The 15,541-nt window shown below is 48.2% G+C and overlaps 2 protein-coding genes across 2 annotated transcripts; both read right to left on the bottom strand.

The window, feature by feature from the left end:
* Positions 1 to 652: 652 nt before the first annotated feature.
* On the bottom strand, positions 653 to 11,858 carry sucla2 (succinate-CoA ligase ADP-forming subunit beta). The gene is made up of 11 exons (XM_084689730.1): positions 11,750 to 11,858; positions 10,742 to 10,937; positions 9,125 to 9,224; positions 8,780 to 8,942; positions 8,388 to 8,516; positions 7,764 to 7,902; positions 6,207 to 6,368; positions 5,901 to 6,043; positions 4,566 to 4,686; positions 3,616 to 3,704; positions 653 to 2,560 (listed from the first exon to the last, which is right to left on the bottom strand). The coding sequence occupies exons 1-11, from the start codon at positions 11,831 to 11,833 to the stop codon at positions 2,486 to 2,488; spliced, it is 1,401 nt and encodes a 466-aa protein (XP_084545856.1). The 5' UTR covers positions 11,834 to 11,858; the 3' UTR covers positions 653 to 2,485.
* A 155-nt stretch (positions 11,859 to 12,013) lies between these two features.
* On the bottom strand, positions 12,014 to 15,532 carry med4 (mediator complex subunit 4). Its single transcript, XM_084688493.1, has 7 exons — positions 15,094 to 15,532; positions 14,745 to 14,811; positions 14,319 to 14,489; positions 13,970 to 14,027; positions 13,752 to 13,838; positions 13,361 to 13,492; positions 12,014 to 13,056 (listed from the first exon to the last, which is right to left on the bottom strand). The coding sequence occupies exons 1-7, from the start codon at positions 15,162 to 15,164 to the stop codon at positions 12,884 to 12,886; spliced, it is 759 nt and encodes a 252-aa protein (XP_084544619.1). The 5' UTR covers positions 15,165 to 15,532; the 3' UTR covers positions 12,014 to 12,883.
* Positions 15,533 to 15,541: the final 9 nt, after the last annotated feature.

Raw genomic sequence — 15,541 nt, 5'->3', positions numbered from 1 at the left:
CTGAATTGAAACCAATCGACGCTCTTAAATAATCAGAGAACCATTAACCTCCAACCAACAATATCTTTACACTTCACTCGAGTCGGCCTACACAGTAAACAACCCCTTGGTGCACGAGCAAAGACACGAATCACGCAAAGCTTCCAGACTCAGTACTGCTACAGCCCAAGAGATGATTTAGGGATAATTGGAGTTTAAAGATACCAAAACGCCCAGAGCATGTTTTGTTTTACGCAAAATGAAGATTAATCAGTAACAGTTGATAAACATCTTTTTTTTTTTATGGATGGATTAACCGCTCCTGGTTGTCAGGAGTTTTTTTTCCAATACATTTTATTTTTTTTGAGCCCAAGTTAATGCCGTCATAGTACGGTCATAAATGTATCATGACCTTTTCAGATGTGTTCAAAGCAAGCCTCTGTCAGGCTTTGTATTACACTTGTTGACATAATCCTTTAATGTGAGTGTAGGAGACACGTCGCTTGTGATTTACGTCGCAAGCTTGACGCATTCTTCTCATACTTAGGTGATGGATTTCTTTGAAACTATCTCTGGCCTTGGGAAAAAATGACGAGCAGAATTTTAAGTCCATCGGACAAAACAATCCTAACGTGAGAAGGACAAGCAGAGCAGAAATAAACACAAGCAAGACTTCTCTGTTCTCTGGATTTATTCTAAGTTTTGAATCCCCCCCGAGAGGGCCATAAATATTTTACAGAAAGAGAACAGCAGTCTCGTTATTTACAAGATATTATAAATGTCTTACAACTCACAATAAGTGTATTTTTGGGGGATTCTGAGTGCAGGGGGAGTAACAGGGAGAGAGAGAGATGTAGGAAGCAAGAACAGACATGACTACAATCGTTTACAGTTGTGTAGAGGCCAACCCTCTCCCACAGGCAGGAGTGTGGTTTGACTGACCAGGTGTGAAGTCCTGTTTTTTGCTGTTGTGATCTGGTGGCAGACCACAGAATATCAGGTAGCTATGGAGGAGAGAGGGCGAAGAGGAGGGCGTGCTGAAAGCCGGCAGCAGTGGGGAAAGTTGACATGATCTGAGATAGACAGCACAGTGGGAACACACACACACACAAAACCGAATTCCTACCATGCGTTACCTTGTACACAACCAGGTACAAATGACCCCTGGTTTTCCTGCTTGCGTCAACATCAGTTCAGTGATGCAACAAAAGCTCTCAACACATTTAGACCAAGAGGCCGGCACACGGCGCCCCTGACAGCGGCTCGGGGCGGGGGAGATGAAGACCCAGAGGCGTGTGGAGCAGCCAACTACATCATCTCACATTCAACCGGCTCTAAAAGCTCCAGCACTTGTCCCTTTCAGATCCCAGGAGAGATCAGAAACTCAGACGTTGCCCGTATCCAAGCACTATAAACGACCAGCCAATGAATCACCAGCATCAGTCACTCATGGACAAGAGCTAGCTCGCTAGCGTTGATCTCCACAGAGCAGAGTCGGCTCTTCTGAGCCCCTTCAGTCCAGGAGGAAGGACTGGCAAGGGGATCAACACTACCGAACCGCCGGGGCTTGTTCTTCTGCAGAAAGAAATCCTCCTCTGCATTCCCCTCTCTCATCCCTCATTCCCCCACCCCGCTCCTCAGCAGCCTGCAGGGGCGAGAGGAGGAGGAGAAGGGGAAGAGAAAAGGAGGAGAAGGGGAAGAGGAGGAGGAGAAGGGGAAGAGGAGGAGGAGAAGAGGAAGAGGAGAAGAGGAGGAGGGGAGAAGGGGAAGGGGAGGAGAAGAGGAGGAGGAGGAGGGAGACGGAACTCTGTGACAGACCTAGCCTCGGCTTTCGGACCACCATCTTCCTACAGTCAGCAGAGGGCTCTGAAGAGAGAGTTCTGGGGAAGACTGAGCTGTAGTCTAAAGCCAAGAAGACATTCCCAAAAATGTAACCAGGCAGAGCGAGCCTCTATCTCCCTCTTCCAGAGAACAGCCAGGAGCTGTGGCTGGGGGGGGGGGATTGTGCGTTTAGACATGGTGCTATGCAATGTGGGGGTGGGTGGAGAGACAGACGTGCCTGGGAGAAAGATGGGTAATGTAGTCTTCCAGCTGAGGCCCAGAACCCATTTAGAGACTACGACTACTTAAGGTCTGAGTTCCTGCGCGCCTCTCATTTCCCTGGAAACAACACGACAGGGTGAGTAATACTTGGAGGAGTAACGCAGTCACACAACCACAAGAGACCTCGCACAAGGGTGTACCAGAGAAGGGGGGAGAAGAAAGGGAAGGATAGGACAACTACGTACACACACTTACTGTGTGTGTGTGTGTGTCATAACACACACGGGAGGAAACACGTGTAAATGAGCCTGAGACATGCCACCAGACCAAAGAGAAAGAACCAGAAAGAGAGAGAGAGGGTGGAGTTTGGGGTGGCGTGGGAGGGTCCAGGGCGGGTGGCGCTCCTTGCCGATGAGGGGCGGGGCATGTCCGGGGTGGCGCTCGGGCCGCCAGGGGGCGGGCCTTAGATGGGCAGCTGGAAGGTGATGTCCACTTGAGCCTCCTTAGCCAGCGAGACGATTTCAGAAAGCTTTACAACCTGCAGAACATGAGACGGAGCAAGAGACATGACACACAGAGAAGAGAGACAGGAAGACAAACAGAAGAAAACACGTCAGAAAAACCTGACACGGTTCTCTCACGTCAGCGAGAAGATACATCCAGTCAGCAGAGCTTGCATGGTGGGGTGCTGTAACTGCAAACGGGCCTCTAATGGGGAACCTGATGTTTCCAAGCATAGAGCAATAACAGCGGAAGAGAGGAGAGATGAAGGGGAAGACTAGACGCTTCTGTGGAGAGGCCTGCCAGATCATCAGAGCTATTCAAGTCAGCCAGTCACTGTGGGACTGCAGCGATTAAGCTGTCATAAGGCCCTGCCACCACCAATTGCCTGACACTCAAACCAACCCTTTCACTCGCACACACATTTCCACCAATGGCATAAAGAGTTTGACACACACAGATTTGCTGCTGGTATCTGTCTCAGATGTTGACTCGTGTTAACCCTGCCAGCCTGCGGGTCCGTATAGAGGGGTTTGTGAACGTTCCAACTGTTCTGTGCCCGTAGTTGAAAAACGAGTTGAAAGAAAGGCGCTGGTGTCGTCATTGGCTTCTCCTCAGCTAGACAGCCACTCAACAGTCAGAGAGCTGTACAATATTGTTCAAGCTACTAGCTAGCCAGCTAGGTTGGCTAGGGGTCAAGACTTGATGATGAAAGGCTGGGATGAGGTGATGGTCAGCGCCCCACAAGCACGCTTCTGACAGAGAGAAACAACACATGGACACATGCCCTGACCCCTACACAAACCTCGCCTGATATTCTCTGTCACATTCAAACACACACGCAAACAACATACCTTCTTGTACCTCACACACACACACACACACACAAACACACACACACACACACACACACACACACACACACACACATCATCCAACACAGACCAGACAGGCCTGGAGGGCCAGCTTGCTTGTCTGTCTGTGTGTCTGTGTGTGTGTCTGTGTGTGCGCGCGTCTGTGTGTGCGCATCTGTGTGTGCGCGTCTGCGTGTGCGCGTCTGTCTGTGTGTGTGTTCTCTGCAAGGCCTCTTACCATCTTGGCAGCCTCGTCCAGATCATCGCAGGCGAGGATCTTTAGCGGGCTGGCAGCAATCAGGGCTTTGGCATCGTCCACTCTGGTCCCTGGAAACACACACACACAGCTGACGTCATTCACATGCATTTCAGTCAAGGTTGATTTCGCTACGATAGCATTACTATGTCAGGAGGACATGTCAACATGGTTGATTGTGCAAACTCTGAATGGGGCTGAATGGAGGGGGAATAGCTAAATACATTCAGGTTTTGCCGTAGTTTGGGTCCAATGTTTGGGACTACTACCATGTCATTAAGCAGAGTCACCCGGCCAATCCCACTGACCGTGTTTTCAGAAACACAGTGCTAGCAAACCCAGCACAACACGCCTAACACACGCTCCTATCTTGAGCCTCTCTTTTGCCTTTTTTCTAAAGCTTTTTACACGCGCATTCAATAGCTTTTTACACGCACATTCAATGTTCAAATATTCTCAACTTTTCAGTGCAAGGCACAGAGTCTCACAGCTGGTCGATGTCACAGGCTGCGCCGCCTGTGTCTGGGGACCACCGCAGGGAACTGGGAAACAGTGAGTGGTAAGAAGAGCCTGATTCTGACAGGCAGTGTGCTCTCTGGCCTTTAAAACCTCTGCCTTCTCTCTCTTCTCTCTCCCACCTCTCTACTCCTGACTCTTTTCCCTCCAAAAAAGGGCTTTGATGTTTTCATGGTGTATAATCTAGTCGTCTCCAGCTAGCGGCTGTCACACAGCGCTTCAATTAAACTCAGTTAAACTCAATCTGTGTTTGACGGTTGAAAACGCAGGCTCAGAATGGCTGCTGGTCGGACAGGGGGACAGGAGAACGGGGGGACAGGGGGACAGTGTTAGTTCATCTGCCTCCCCTGCCATTACTGCAAAAGTGTATTCATAGCCTGTGTGTATTCATAGCCTGTGTGTGTGTGTGTGCTCACCTTGTAACCGCACCACGATGGGGATCTTCAGTTCCAGGTCTGTGACAGCCATGATGATGCCCTGGGCTATGACATCACACCTCATGATGCCTCCAAAGATGTTAACCATGATGGCCATCACCTGTAACCACATCATGACCATGAACCATCACCTAAACAACTTCAAGACAGCAACTTTTGTCCGTTATCAAATCCCCAAATGGCCTCCAAAAACCCGGGCAGCCTACAGATGACAACAAGCCCTCTAATACAGAGGACGTCACGTGTGAACTGGACCAGAGTCTCACTGCCTGGGGTGAACTGGACCAGAGTCTCACTGCCTGAGGTGAACTGGACCAGAGTCTCACTGCCTGAGGTGAACTGGACCAGAGTCTCACTGCCTGAGGTGAACTGGACCAGAGTCCCACTGCCTGGGGTGAACTGGACCAGAGTCCCAGTGCCTGGGGTGAACTGGACCAGAGTCCCAGTGCCTGGGGTGAAGCCCGACAGCAGGCGGCTTCATTAGCCCCGCACTGCTCTCCTGCTGAGAGGCCGTCCTGTCTGTCCTGGTCCCTCACCACTCCCTCTGTAGACCAGCTCACTGCCTGGACCAATGTCACAGGGTCACATGTCATTAGGAGAGGCCATCTGTGTCTGTCCCCCTGCAGGACAGATGCCTTTGTTCTCCCTTTGGGTGTTGTGTCATTTGTTTCTCATTACTGATCGGTTCCGAAATGTCCTGAAGAACAAGTGAGCTCTCTCAAGTCCCCCTCCCCCTCCACACCAGCTTACAGTGTTTTTGACATCAGACCATTGCTGGATCAACACAATAGGACCTCACCACCCTGATCAACACAACAGATTCATAAGTCCTACTGATCCTGGCTGTCACTGCCCGTATCACACAGAACTAAATAACAGCACTGTGGAATGCGATAGCATCTGAAGAAGCTAACTGAACATTTCCCTCTGCACCATTAAGCTCCAGTAGCCCCCTTAAGAATAGAAGTGTTATTTGACTGCATCGTGTCTTAAGTGTTTATCAGTGAATGTGGAATTGGGAAGGCTCATTTAGTCTGAAGCAGGTATCCCACAAAGCTTGTGTATTCATGTAATGAGAAAAACACTGTGTGTTGTCACTAGATATGTTTTTTGGTCACTAGGGTTGGTGAAAGTTGCCAAGTCGAATCGCTAAATTGGCAACACTGGTTGTGTTGGTTTGGTGTGATATCCCTGTTGGCGTTTCCTGGAGTGGCATGAAAACATTCTTATTCCAAACATTCTAGCCCCAACTGCCAACAGCAGAATGTTTGGTGTTTGCTGGTTGTTGTCAGGGTCGTTGTCGGGGGCGCTCACCTTCCTGTCCGAGGTGATGAGCTTGAAGGCCTCGGTCACCTGGTGGGCCGTGGCTCCGCCCCCCACGTCCAGGAAGTTGGCGGGCGTGCCGCCATGCAGCTTGATGATGTCCATGGTGGCCATGGCCAGACCCGCCCCATTCACTGCACACACACACCAAAAAATTATTGTGAATAGGGCAAAACTTTCCAAATATATTTGTACATACATAGATCTCTGTCTGTGTGCACACGTGTGTATGATCGTCCGTATATGGCAGGTGTGTGTGTGTGTGTGTGTGTGTGTGTGCGGGCGGGGGCTCCTTACCCAGACAGCCGATGGTTCCGTCCAGACCTATGTAGTTGAGGTCAGCCTTGGCTGCCTGCTGGTCGCGGGGGTCCTCCTGTGTCCAGTCCCGCATGTCGAACACCTTCTTCTGCCGGTACGCTGCGTTCGAGTCAAAGTTGATCTTGGCATCCATGCACATCACTGTGGGAAAAAACAAGTTGCCATGGGGACGACAGAAACAACGAGCCACATATCACAGCGACAGGTCGAAGGAGGTAGTCATGTGATGAATGACTCATGTTCTCTTCTGACGACACACAGCATGTCTGCCAGCCGTTTATGAAGCCGTGTTCTCCAGCCCTATGGTGTTCTGCGGTGTTCTGTCGTGTTCTGTGGTGTTCTGTGGTGTTCTGTGGTGTTCTGTGGTGTTCTGTGGTGTTCTGCGGTGTTCTGTGGGGTTCTGCGGTGTTCTGCAGTCCATACAGAAGGTTGATGTGGAGATCAAACAGACCACAGATACCTTCAGCTGTGTGTGACCAGCATTGGCCAGAAATACTCAACTCCATTCAGTCACGGGATTGGACCGTTGTGCTAGACATTTGATTTAATAGCACTTACTGTGCAAGCACGTCTATATCAGGGCCTCTTGTGACCCATTTGAACCACTTTAACCAGCCATATATAACAAAGAAGATGTATGCACAAGAAGTGTCGCACTAATGATCAATTAGAACAATTCTGAGATTTGCTCTGTGGGGGAGTGGGGGGGGGGGCTTGGTGTGTGTTATTAAGGGGGGCGGGGGGGGCGAGGGTGAGTCATTGATGGCTGGGACCACAGGCTGTGACGCTGCACAGAAGCAGATAATGGACAGAAGGGATAATGACTGAGTCATGGCCTCCACCGTCACTCTGCACACTGGGCCTGCAGGCTCTGACAGAGGTTGACTACCTCCTAGGAGTGTGTGTGTGTGTGTGTGTGGGAGAGTGTGTGTGTGTGTGTGTGGGGGAGGCAGAGTGTGTGTGTGTGTGTGTGTGTGGGAGGGAGAGTGTGTGTGTGTGTGTGTGTGTGCGTGGGAGGGAGAGTTTGTGTGTGTGCGTGGGAGGGCGAGTGTGTGTGTGTGTGTGTGCGTAGGAGGGAGAGTGTGTGTGTGTGTGTGCGTAGGAGGGAGAGTGTGTGTGTGTGTGTGCGTAGGAGGGAGAGTGTGTGTGTGTGTGTGTGTGTGCGTGGGAGGGAGAGTGTGTGTGTGTGCGTGGGAGGGAGAGTGTGTGTGAGTGTATCCAGGTAACAGGATGTGGAGGCAGGGGAGAAAGAAGAGACTGACAGCACACTGACCTCGAAATGGCCTATCCACATTACTTTATGTGAAGGTGACAACGGTCACCGTTCTAGATCTTACCACCCTCGTGAAGGTCACGTTCAGCTTTTTAGAGGGACACTGTGGTGAATGTACAACATGCGTTTGACAGAGTGCGTGGGCGTGTGAGTTTGTGTGTGTGAGAGTGTGTGTGAGTGTGTGTGAGTGTGTGCGTGCGAGTGTGTGTGAGTGTGTGTGAGTGTGTGTGAGTGTGTGTGTGCGAGTGTGTGTGTGTGCGTACCAATGCCAGAGGAGTCCTCCACCATAGGGTTGATCTCCAGCATGGAAGCGTCGTACTTCATGAAGACGTTGTACAGCTTGATCATGTTCTCCGCAGCCTCGTTAATCAGGGCTGGGGGGAAACCCATCTTGGTCGCAACCTGGACACACACACACACACACACACACATTTAAAAGTAATTTAAGAATTTGGTCAACAGAGTTTGGTCAACAAGTCTTAATTAAAAGGCTATTTGGGTGCTTTTGTGCGAGCTTTTCCACACGCCTGCTGAGCAGTAACATACTGGCAAAGAGAGGGAGACAGAGGACTCATGCCTTCACTATGGTGCTTCTTTCATCTACTATCAATCAAGCATTTCTCCCAACACTGGCAACGCTGTGTTTGAAAAGCAGTTTACAGCGTATCCTTAGTTTGTGTTGCTGTTCACGTATTTACTGAAGGCAATAGAGAAGCTAAGGCAAGGAGACAGACAGGGTGACAGGGTGACCAAAGGACACTCTGTGCACACATTGCAAAAACAGGAGAATGTGTGTGGTGTGTGTCTGTGTGTGGTGTGTGTATATTTGGGGAGGGGGAGAGGTATAAAGAGATGTGATGGGAGGATGTGTATTTGGGTGTGGTTACCGTGACAGCCTGCTCCATCTTGATGCCCTCCAGGATGTCGATGGGCTCCTTGACGATGGCATCAGGGTTCTCTGCTGCCACATCCTCAATGTTCACGCCCCCCTGAGAGCTGCCAATCAGCACTGGGCCCTGCGGGGGAGGGGAGGGGCTAAACATGAGCACGCCTTGAAAAGATACGCACTTATACGCTTTGAGGGAGAACACGGATTCCAAGAGGAATCCCTTTGAACGTAAGAAATCAATACTCTGTACCACTACGCCATCTAGTGGCCAAAGCCACCTTTGTCAAAATAGGTGCAAGACTGGCCAATGTCATTAGTCAAGGACTTCCTGGTTATGACTGGAGGACAGTGACTGGTGGGCTGTGGTCACCTGACCAATGAGAGGCTCACCTGGAAGGACCTCTCCATGGTGATGGCAAAGTAGTACTCCCTGCGTGGGTAGCGACGCTCGCAGATGAACACCTGGTTACAGATACGACCCTGCTCTCCTGTCTGCTTGGTGTATAGCTTACGACCAATCATCTGAGAGGAGATGTCCCTCGCCTCCTCTGGCCTGGAGGAGGAGGGAGGAGGAGGAGGAGGGAGGAGGAGGGATACAGGACGGGTAGAGTGAGAGGGGAGAGAGAAAAGAAGGGAGAGTGAAATGAGTCCAATCATGTCTAAACTATGACTTATCTTTTATTATAATACTCCAAAAGTGAAGGAAGTTTAGAGAGAAGATAGTGGAACACGTACGAGTAGACAATCTTCACTCCTCCCTTGAGCCCGCCCTCGAACGTGCCTTTCCCTCTCCCGCCCGCCAGCACCTGAGCCTTCACCACCAGGTCCTTGGAGGCTACGGGACCAACACAGGGCATGTCATCACACGCACAGCAGGGAGGAAGAACAGCACAGGGCTGGATCCTGCTGGATGGTACTGCCACATCCACACCCAGACACACAGGGCGTGTTACAGAGCACTGTAACGACTCCATACCCCCTCTTAAATGAGTGACAGCGCCTGCTTCAATAACCTCAGACGTGTTTGGATAGAGAGGAAAACCCCCCAGACAGATTCAGGAAGTGGTCCAAACTGAACTCAATAATGGCAGAAAGAATAAGCAAAAGCATTGACATCGAGATACAATATGTTACAAATAATAGAGGAGTAAACATTTCAAATTAAGTAACAGTTCATATGAGTAAAAAAAAAAAAAGTTTTTTCTAAAGAGACTTATCTCTACTATCTGATGATTGTGCTTGCTAACTATCCCTTAGGCTGTCTTGTCCACCATGACAAGTCTGTGTGACATGATCCCACTGAGGCTATGTTTAGAATGCAGTGTGTGTGTGTGTGTGTGTGTGTGTGTGTGTGTGTTTAGCATCGATGCCAGCAAGCTATTAAAAACTCTAGACAAGGGTCATTCTAAATTAGAAGTTTTGCACTTCTCAGATTTCCCCCAAAAATGTGTCTTGCAAAGAGTCTGGAACAAAAGCTGTGATAATGGATGACGGAGGCTTTCAAAGAGGCCTTAAAGCTGAAGAACGTTTCTCACTTTAGACTACTCTTAAAATCAACCTGGTCTTAGGAGCAAAGAAAGAATATTTGGCACTTTATCAGCAAGTTACATTTCCTGGGGTACATTGAGGAATTTTAACCCTTGTGTTCTCCTCGGGTCATTCTGACCCATCAGTCATTGTGACCCACCTTCGTTTGCGACAATTTTACCACATACAAAAACAAAGTGAAGCATTTTCTTTTAACTGTTGGGCTATCTCAGACCCCCCATATTGCGAAGGTTAAAAGAAAATTATTTTTATTTGCCTTTGTATTGGGTAAAATTGGGTAAACACAACGATGGTTCGTTATGAACCTTTTGGTCATGTGACCCGAAGGCAGCACAAGGGTTAAGAAAAGCATTACGGAGGTTCATCTGTTACTCTAAATGTCAAACAGACCTGCCAGAGACTGAACAGCCCCTTAACCAACACTCATGTAGAGACCCGTTAGAGACCAGTTTCCAACCATATTCAGTCAGAACGTGTGCTACCAGACTGCAGCAGGGCAGTTCTGAGCAGGAATCCTGAGACCCTATCCAGACCAACCCCACTCCAGCACATCCACCTTCCGATCGCACGTCCTCTCAGACACGACATCCTCACAGCACCGCTGCACTACTGGATGTCCTGTGGCACTTGTCTAGTCACACCCATTTTTGTCCAGTCATATGTTAGCTCCACGTAGTGGTCGTACTTGTCTAGGTGATGTTTTCCGTAGCGTCGTGGTCCTGGGTGTTAGCTCTTTGGTGTCAATGCGTGCTGCTAGCATGTGATCAAAACAACAATAAACGACCACTGGAACTTGTATCTTACCGATCTGCTTGGCCACAGAGTAAGCCTCGTCAGACGAGCTGGCCACCAGGCCGTCTGGCACAGCGATGCCAGCCTCCTTGAGCAGGCCGATGCTCATGTACTCGTGCAGGGAGAGGTTCCTGTGCTGCTGCTGCAGGTAGGGGGGCTGGGGTTGAGCTCCATGGGCCCCAAATACACCAGAGGACCCCCCCAGCACCTGGAGAGAAGGGGGAGAAGGGGGGGGGGAGACGAGGGAGAGGGGACAACATAGGAGTCGTTGAATGCAAAAAACAAAGGCACGTTAATGCAGCCTGGCTGTTAAAGAGAGCATGGACTCATAAGTGTGCGTACAAGTGAAGGCGCGAGGGCCTCCACGCTCGCACACAGACCAGGGTAAGAGAGGGTAAGCGCCAGAATTAGAACATCTAGCTAAAATCAATGAATATACTGAGAAATGTGACTGGGTGTTTGTTGATAACTGACTGGTACAATTTTAAGGGGCATCCGCTCTGTTTTCAGCATGAGTCGTATGGGGCACCTAAACCGATTTGGGAAGTTCTATCAGAGTGCAAGTGTGACAGATGCGATGGAGAATTTAGGCTGTTTCCTCCTATGCCCCTGGCCTTTGACGTTGCTAATGGCAGCTGTTGGAGGTCAATCTGTAGACGGCTGGTTATTTCACTAAGCACTCTTGATCTACCTTACAAACACGTAATACAAACAAACGGCACATCTATATTTAATTTAGGTTTATACTAAATATATTGCCTTCATTTTTCAATAATCAAGCGAGTCTGTCTATCATACGCGACAATGTTAGCGATATAGCTTGTGTTAGCTTGCAAGCTAATGCATTAGCCGCAGTCAGGCCATTTCAATACAAACACTGCGATAGTGCGAAGATGGGCTAATGTCAAATATGACCCTGTCGCTGTCCGGGGATTTCTTGGTTACTGTGTTACTATACTGGCATGATAATTGCATAAATCGGTAGCTGAAGTCTTTTTCTACAGCTCGTCCAACACCTACCTTGGATGCGGAGTTTATGGTCGTCCTGGTCCCACAATTTCTCAGTCTTGCCGACAATCGGCCGCAAATCAGGGACGTCGCCATGTTTCCCCTCACAAGCACAAGATACTTTAACGCATGCGTAGTGACCTACAAAGCCTGGTGCCCCTTGCACAGCCATTCGGCGCATTCTCTGTTCCTTAAAGTTTGAAAACAATTGGGGTGGCTTAAACTTTACAAGCAAGACGTTATCCTTCAATGTCACTGAACCAACACACACAAATATACTTTCAAAACTTGATATTTATTTACATCGAGGGTGGGAAACCTTCCTTATGTACAGATCTATTTACATTCCAAAAAACCTGACAAGTACTCATGTAGTCTTAGTAACCTGATAAATCAAAGTACGGGAGTCATACATAATGAGAAAAATACAAAACATGGAAAATGAATCCTAAACAATGGAGATGCTTTAACAAATAACAAAAGATTTACAGCACAGGTTTAAATCTGCAATTCACCCTTGCGAAATCAAAACACTTTGTGAAATCTCTGGTAGGGAACAGTTCAATGGGAGGTTGAAAAGTGGTAATACTTGTGTGCTTGTATTACAAACATTCCCTTAACTGGTCCAGCCTTGAGGGCAGCCCTGAACAATAAGAGTGAGACATTTGACTATTACAGACATTCCAAGAACTAGTCAAGTCTTCACCAAAGACCTCAACATGGATTAAACCTAGTCATTGACTAAACACTTATCAATCGATTGTTTTTTTTCCTTCTAGTTTGGGACTGGGTCTTAATCCATGTCTAAGGAAAATGGCTGCATATGTCGAGTGAAAGACAGGAGCTGGGTAGGATTGAAACACAGGGAAGAGCAGTACCAACACACAGCAAGCCACCAGAGCATGCATGCTACTGAGGGCCAGCTCATCAGTGTGGCTGTCATAAAAGGTCTGTTGGATGTGAAGATCTCAGGGCTCTATGAGGTACTTGGGCTGCGCTGGTTGGTTCCCAACACGTTCAGGTGAAGACGCGCACACACACACACACAAAGATAAAAGCCTCCACACAAATCACACACATGCACATGAGCCCACACATACACACAATCACACATGTACACACACACACACACACACACACACACACTCAGTCAGAGTCGCTGCTGCTGCTGGATGAGTCTGTGGACATGGCCTCCACATCATCCTCGTTCTCCTTGTTGTGCCCCGGAGGTTCCAGCCCAAAGTCGTTGCCATGGTGAGGGGGGAGCAAGCCCACGGAGACTTCGCTTGACTGCCAGGGGTACTGGGGGGTCAGCACGTCTGGAGAGAGGGAAGGAAAGGAGGGGTGGAGCTCAGTGGTTAGAGCACGATAGCTCAAGATATCGCCGGTTTTAAATCACCCTGAACTGTTCATATCCCCCCTGCTTTGCTCTAAATGAAAGTAACTGCTAAATTAACGCATTGCATTTTATTACATCATTCAATGTATACCAGTGAAACTGTATTCTGTTGAATGAACAGTTCTGACTTTAGGATACCCACACCTGTCTAGACGTGTGCATTATGGTATGTTCTAAAATATATCTTGAGTGGGCCGGAGAAAAGAATAAGTCAACTGTCGTACCAGGTAATCTCCCAGCAGCCAGGGCATCTCCTGGTAGGTGGCCGTTCACGCCATTGGTCGGCAGGTTGCTCATGTGACCCAGCATGCCGCTGCGCATCTCCAGGTCAGTGGGGTAGGGTCTCCGTGGGTCGCCTGGGAAACAAACACACAACACCCCGTGGCGTTACAGATCACAACAGAACCAGCATAGAACACTCCACTGGTCAACGACGATTCTACATTCTCATTCCAATTTGAGGAATGAGGAACAACTGCAATGCTGGGACGAGAAATATGCTTGAAAAAAGATCTAACCTACTTGAACGGTAATACAAAATTCCAAAAGTAGTATCGGGTCATACTACTGCAAAGGGGGTATACAGACGTGGCTGGCAAAAAGCAAAGCGGATACCTGGTACCCAGTTGAGGGGGGCACACACTGCATTGCTGGCACTGATCCTGTGGGCATATTTGATGATCTCCTCTGATGAAATACTCCCTGAAAAACAGCATCCATTTAAAATGAATTTCAACAAGTTATCTACAGATACATCAGCCTGTTAATACCTGTTAGCTGTTATTTTTTGGGGCTTCATTGCTGTAGACTAATGCAGTGTGCATCATGCTCACCTTTTCTGGCTCTGTCGATGGATTTCAGCTTTTCCTTTGCCTGGTACACAGCCGTAGCCTGAAGGGACAAAGAAAGGATTATCGGTTCCTGACTGTCATCGTCCCACCTCACAAGTCTGTTTATCTCCAGTAACTTTCAATTCACCATAGCAAGGTCTGGAATGCACTAATTCTGTATATTTTGCATTGATCAACAAAGTGCTTAACTCTATTGTATAACTGGCTGTTATGGGACATACTTCCGGTAGCAACAAACATACCCGGGTGTGATTGCCTACATCTTCTATCTTTTACCTTAGAATCCTTGCAGCTAAAAGTTTACACGCATTACTCTCTCAGTCACACCCACCAGTATGTGTTCGGCCTCCTTCAGCTGTTTTTGAAGCTGTTGAATGTCGCTGTCTCTTTTCTCCACCTCCTTCTCCAGGATCTGCATCTCCTGGTGCACCCTCCCCTGATCCTGTGCCACCAGCATCAGCTCCTGGAACTCCTTATCTCTCTGGACAAGCAACTCCAGAATCTGGGGTCAAAAACAAGCATGGATTGTTACAAACCTAAACTTTGGAGTGTGGTATAGCTTGGGAGTGTGGTATAAGTTCTCCCTTACATTTGCGTTCGTTTACACCAGAAAGACATTCAAGCATTCTGAAACATGTGCACGTGAAAAGGAGGGGAGAATAGAAAACCTCACCTAGAAAAAAAGCGTACATTTCCACAAATGTTGAGAATTTATGGTTGGATGGTGCAAGGAGGTAACAGCTCATGGCTGTCTTACCTGTGTGTCATCGCTTGACTGAGGGAGTTTTTGGCTCCTTGACAATGCCAGCATTTCTATCAATTCCCTGAAATGGGTGAAGATAGTTAAGTGTACGTAAAGATTATCGCACACTCGCAAAAAAGCATTTAAATTACATTTGGGATTCGTTTCATGTAACTTTTTAAGTGTGTTAAACAATTTGTACAATAATGTTGACCACTTAATTTAGATGACAGCTTGACTGACTTGTGCGGTATGTAGGCTGTTACTGTAGCGGGAGCGACTTGTGTGAACACATTTTTAAACAAATAAACGGAATCGCTGCCTTAAATAAACAAACGACACGAGTAAAATAGTAGACCATTACCTGGATAACACTTCTAGATCATCCAAAACAGATAAGAGCCGTTCTTTAGTTGATTTGTCGGCCACCGCCATGGCTGTTTCTTCCCTACTGCGCAGAACAGGAAATTAAGGAGCTTAAGAGAACCGATGACAAATAATTGCAGTAGCGACGCCTGCTGGATAGGAATAGTAGCCTACTCGCAAGACCAATTCATAATGAAAGTAAAATGATCATAAACTACTTTCAAAACGTTATAGCCTTGAATGTAAGATTTTCTATAACAATATAAGCAAAAACGTAGTCCTGCTGTGTAAAAAGTAATTCATGGCTCAGTGTCTGTAAATGTGCAGTCAGTTGTGTGTCAGTTTTGAATGACATGATATCAGACTGGACTGAACCAAAGGCGAATGAATTTAATCTGACAAAGGGATGTTTTATTGAGGAGTGCGCCCTCTGCCAATCAACCGCG

This window comes from Hypomesus nipponensis, chromosome 23, assembly GCF_054491055.1.
Source record: "Hypomesus nipponensis isolate SF chromosome 23, ASM5449105v1, whole genome shotgun sequence".
Lineage (NCBI taxonomy): Eukaryota > Metazoa > Chordata > Actinopteri > Osmeriformes > Osmeridae > Hypomesus > Hypomesus nipponensis.
Note: the sequence above shows the minus strand (reverse complement) of the source record. Positions and strands in the feature narration are given on the sequence as shown.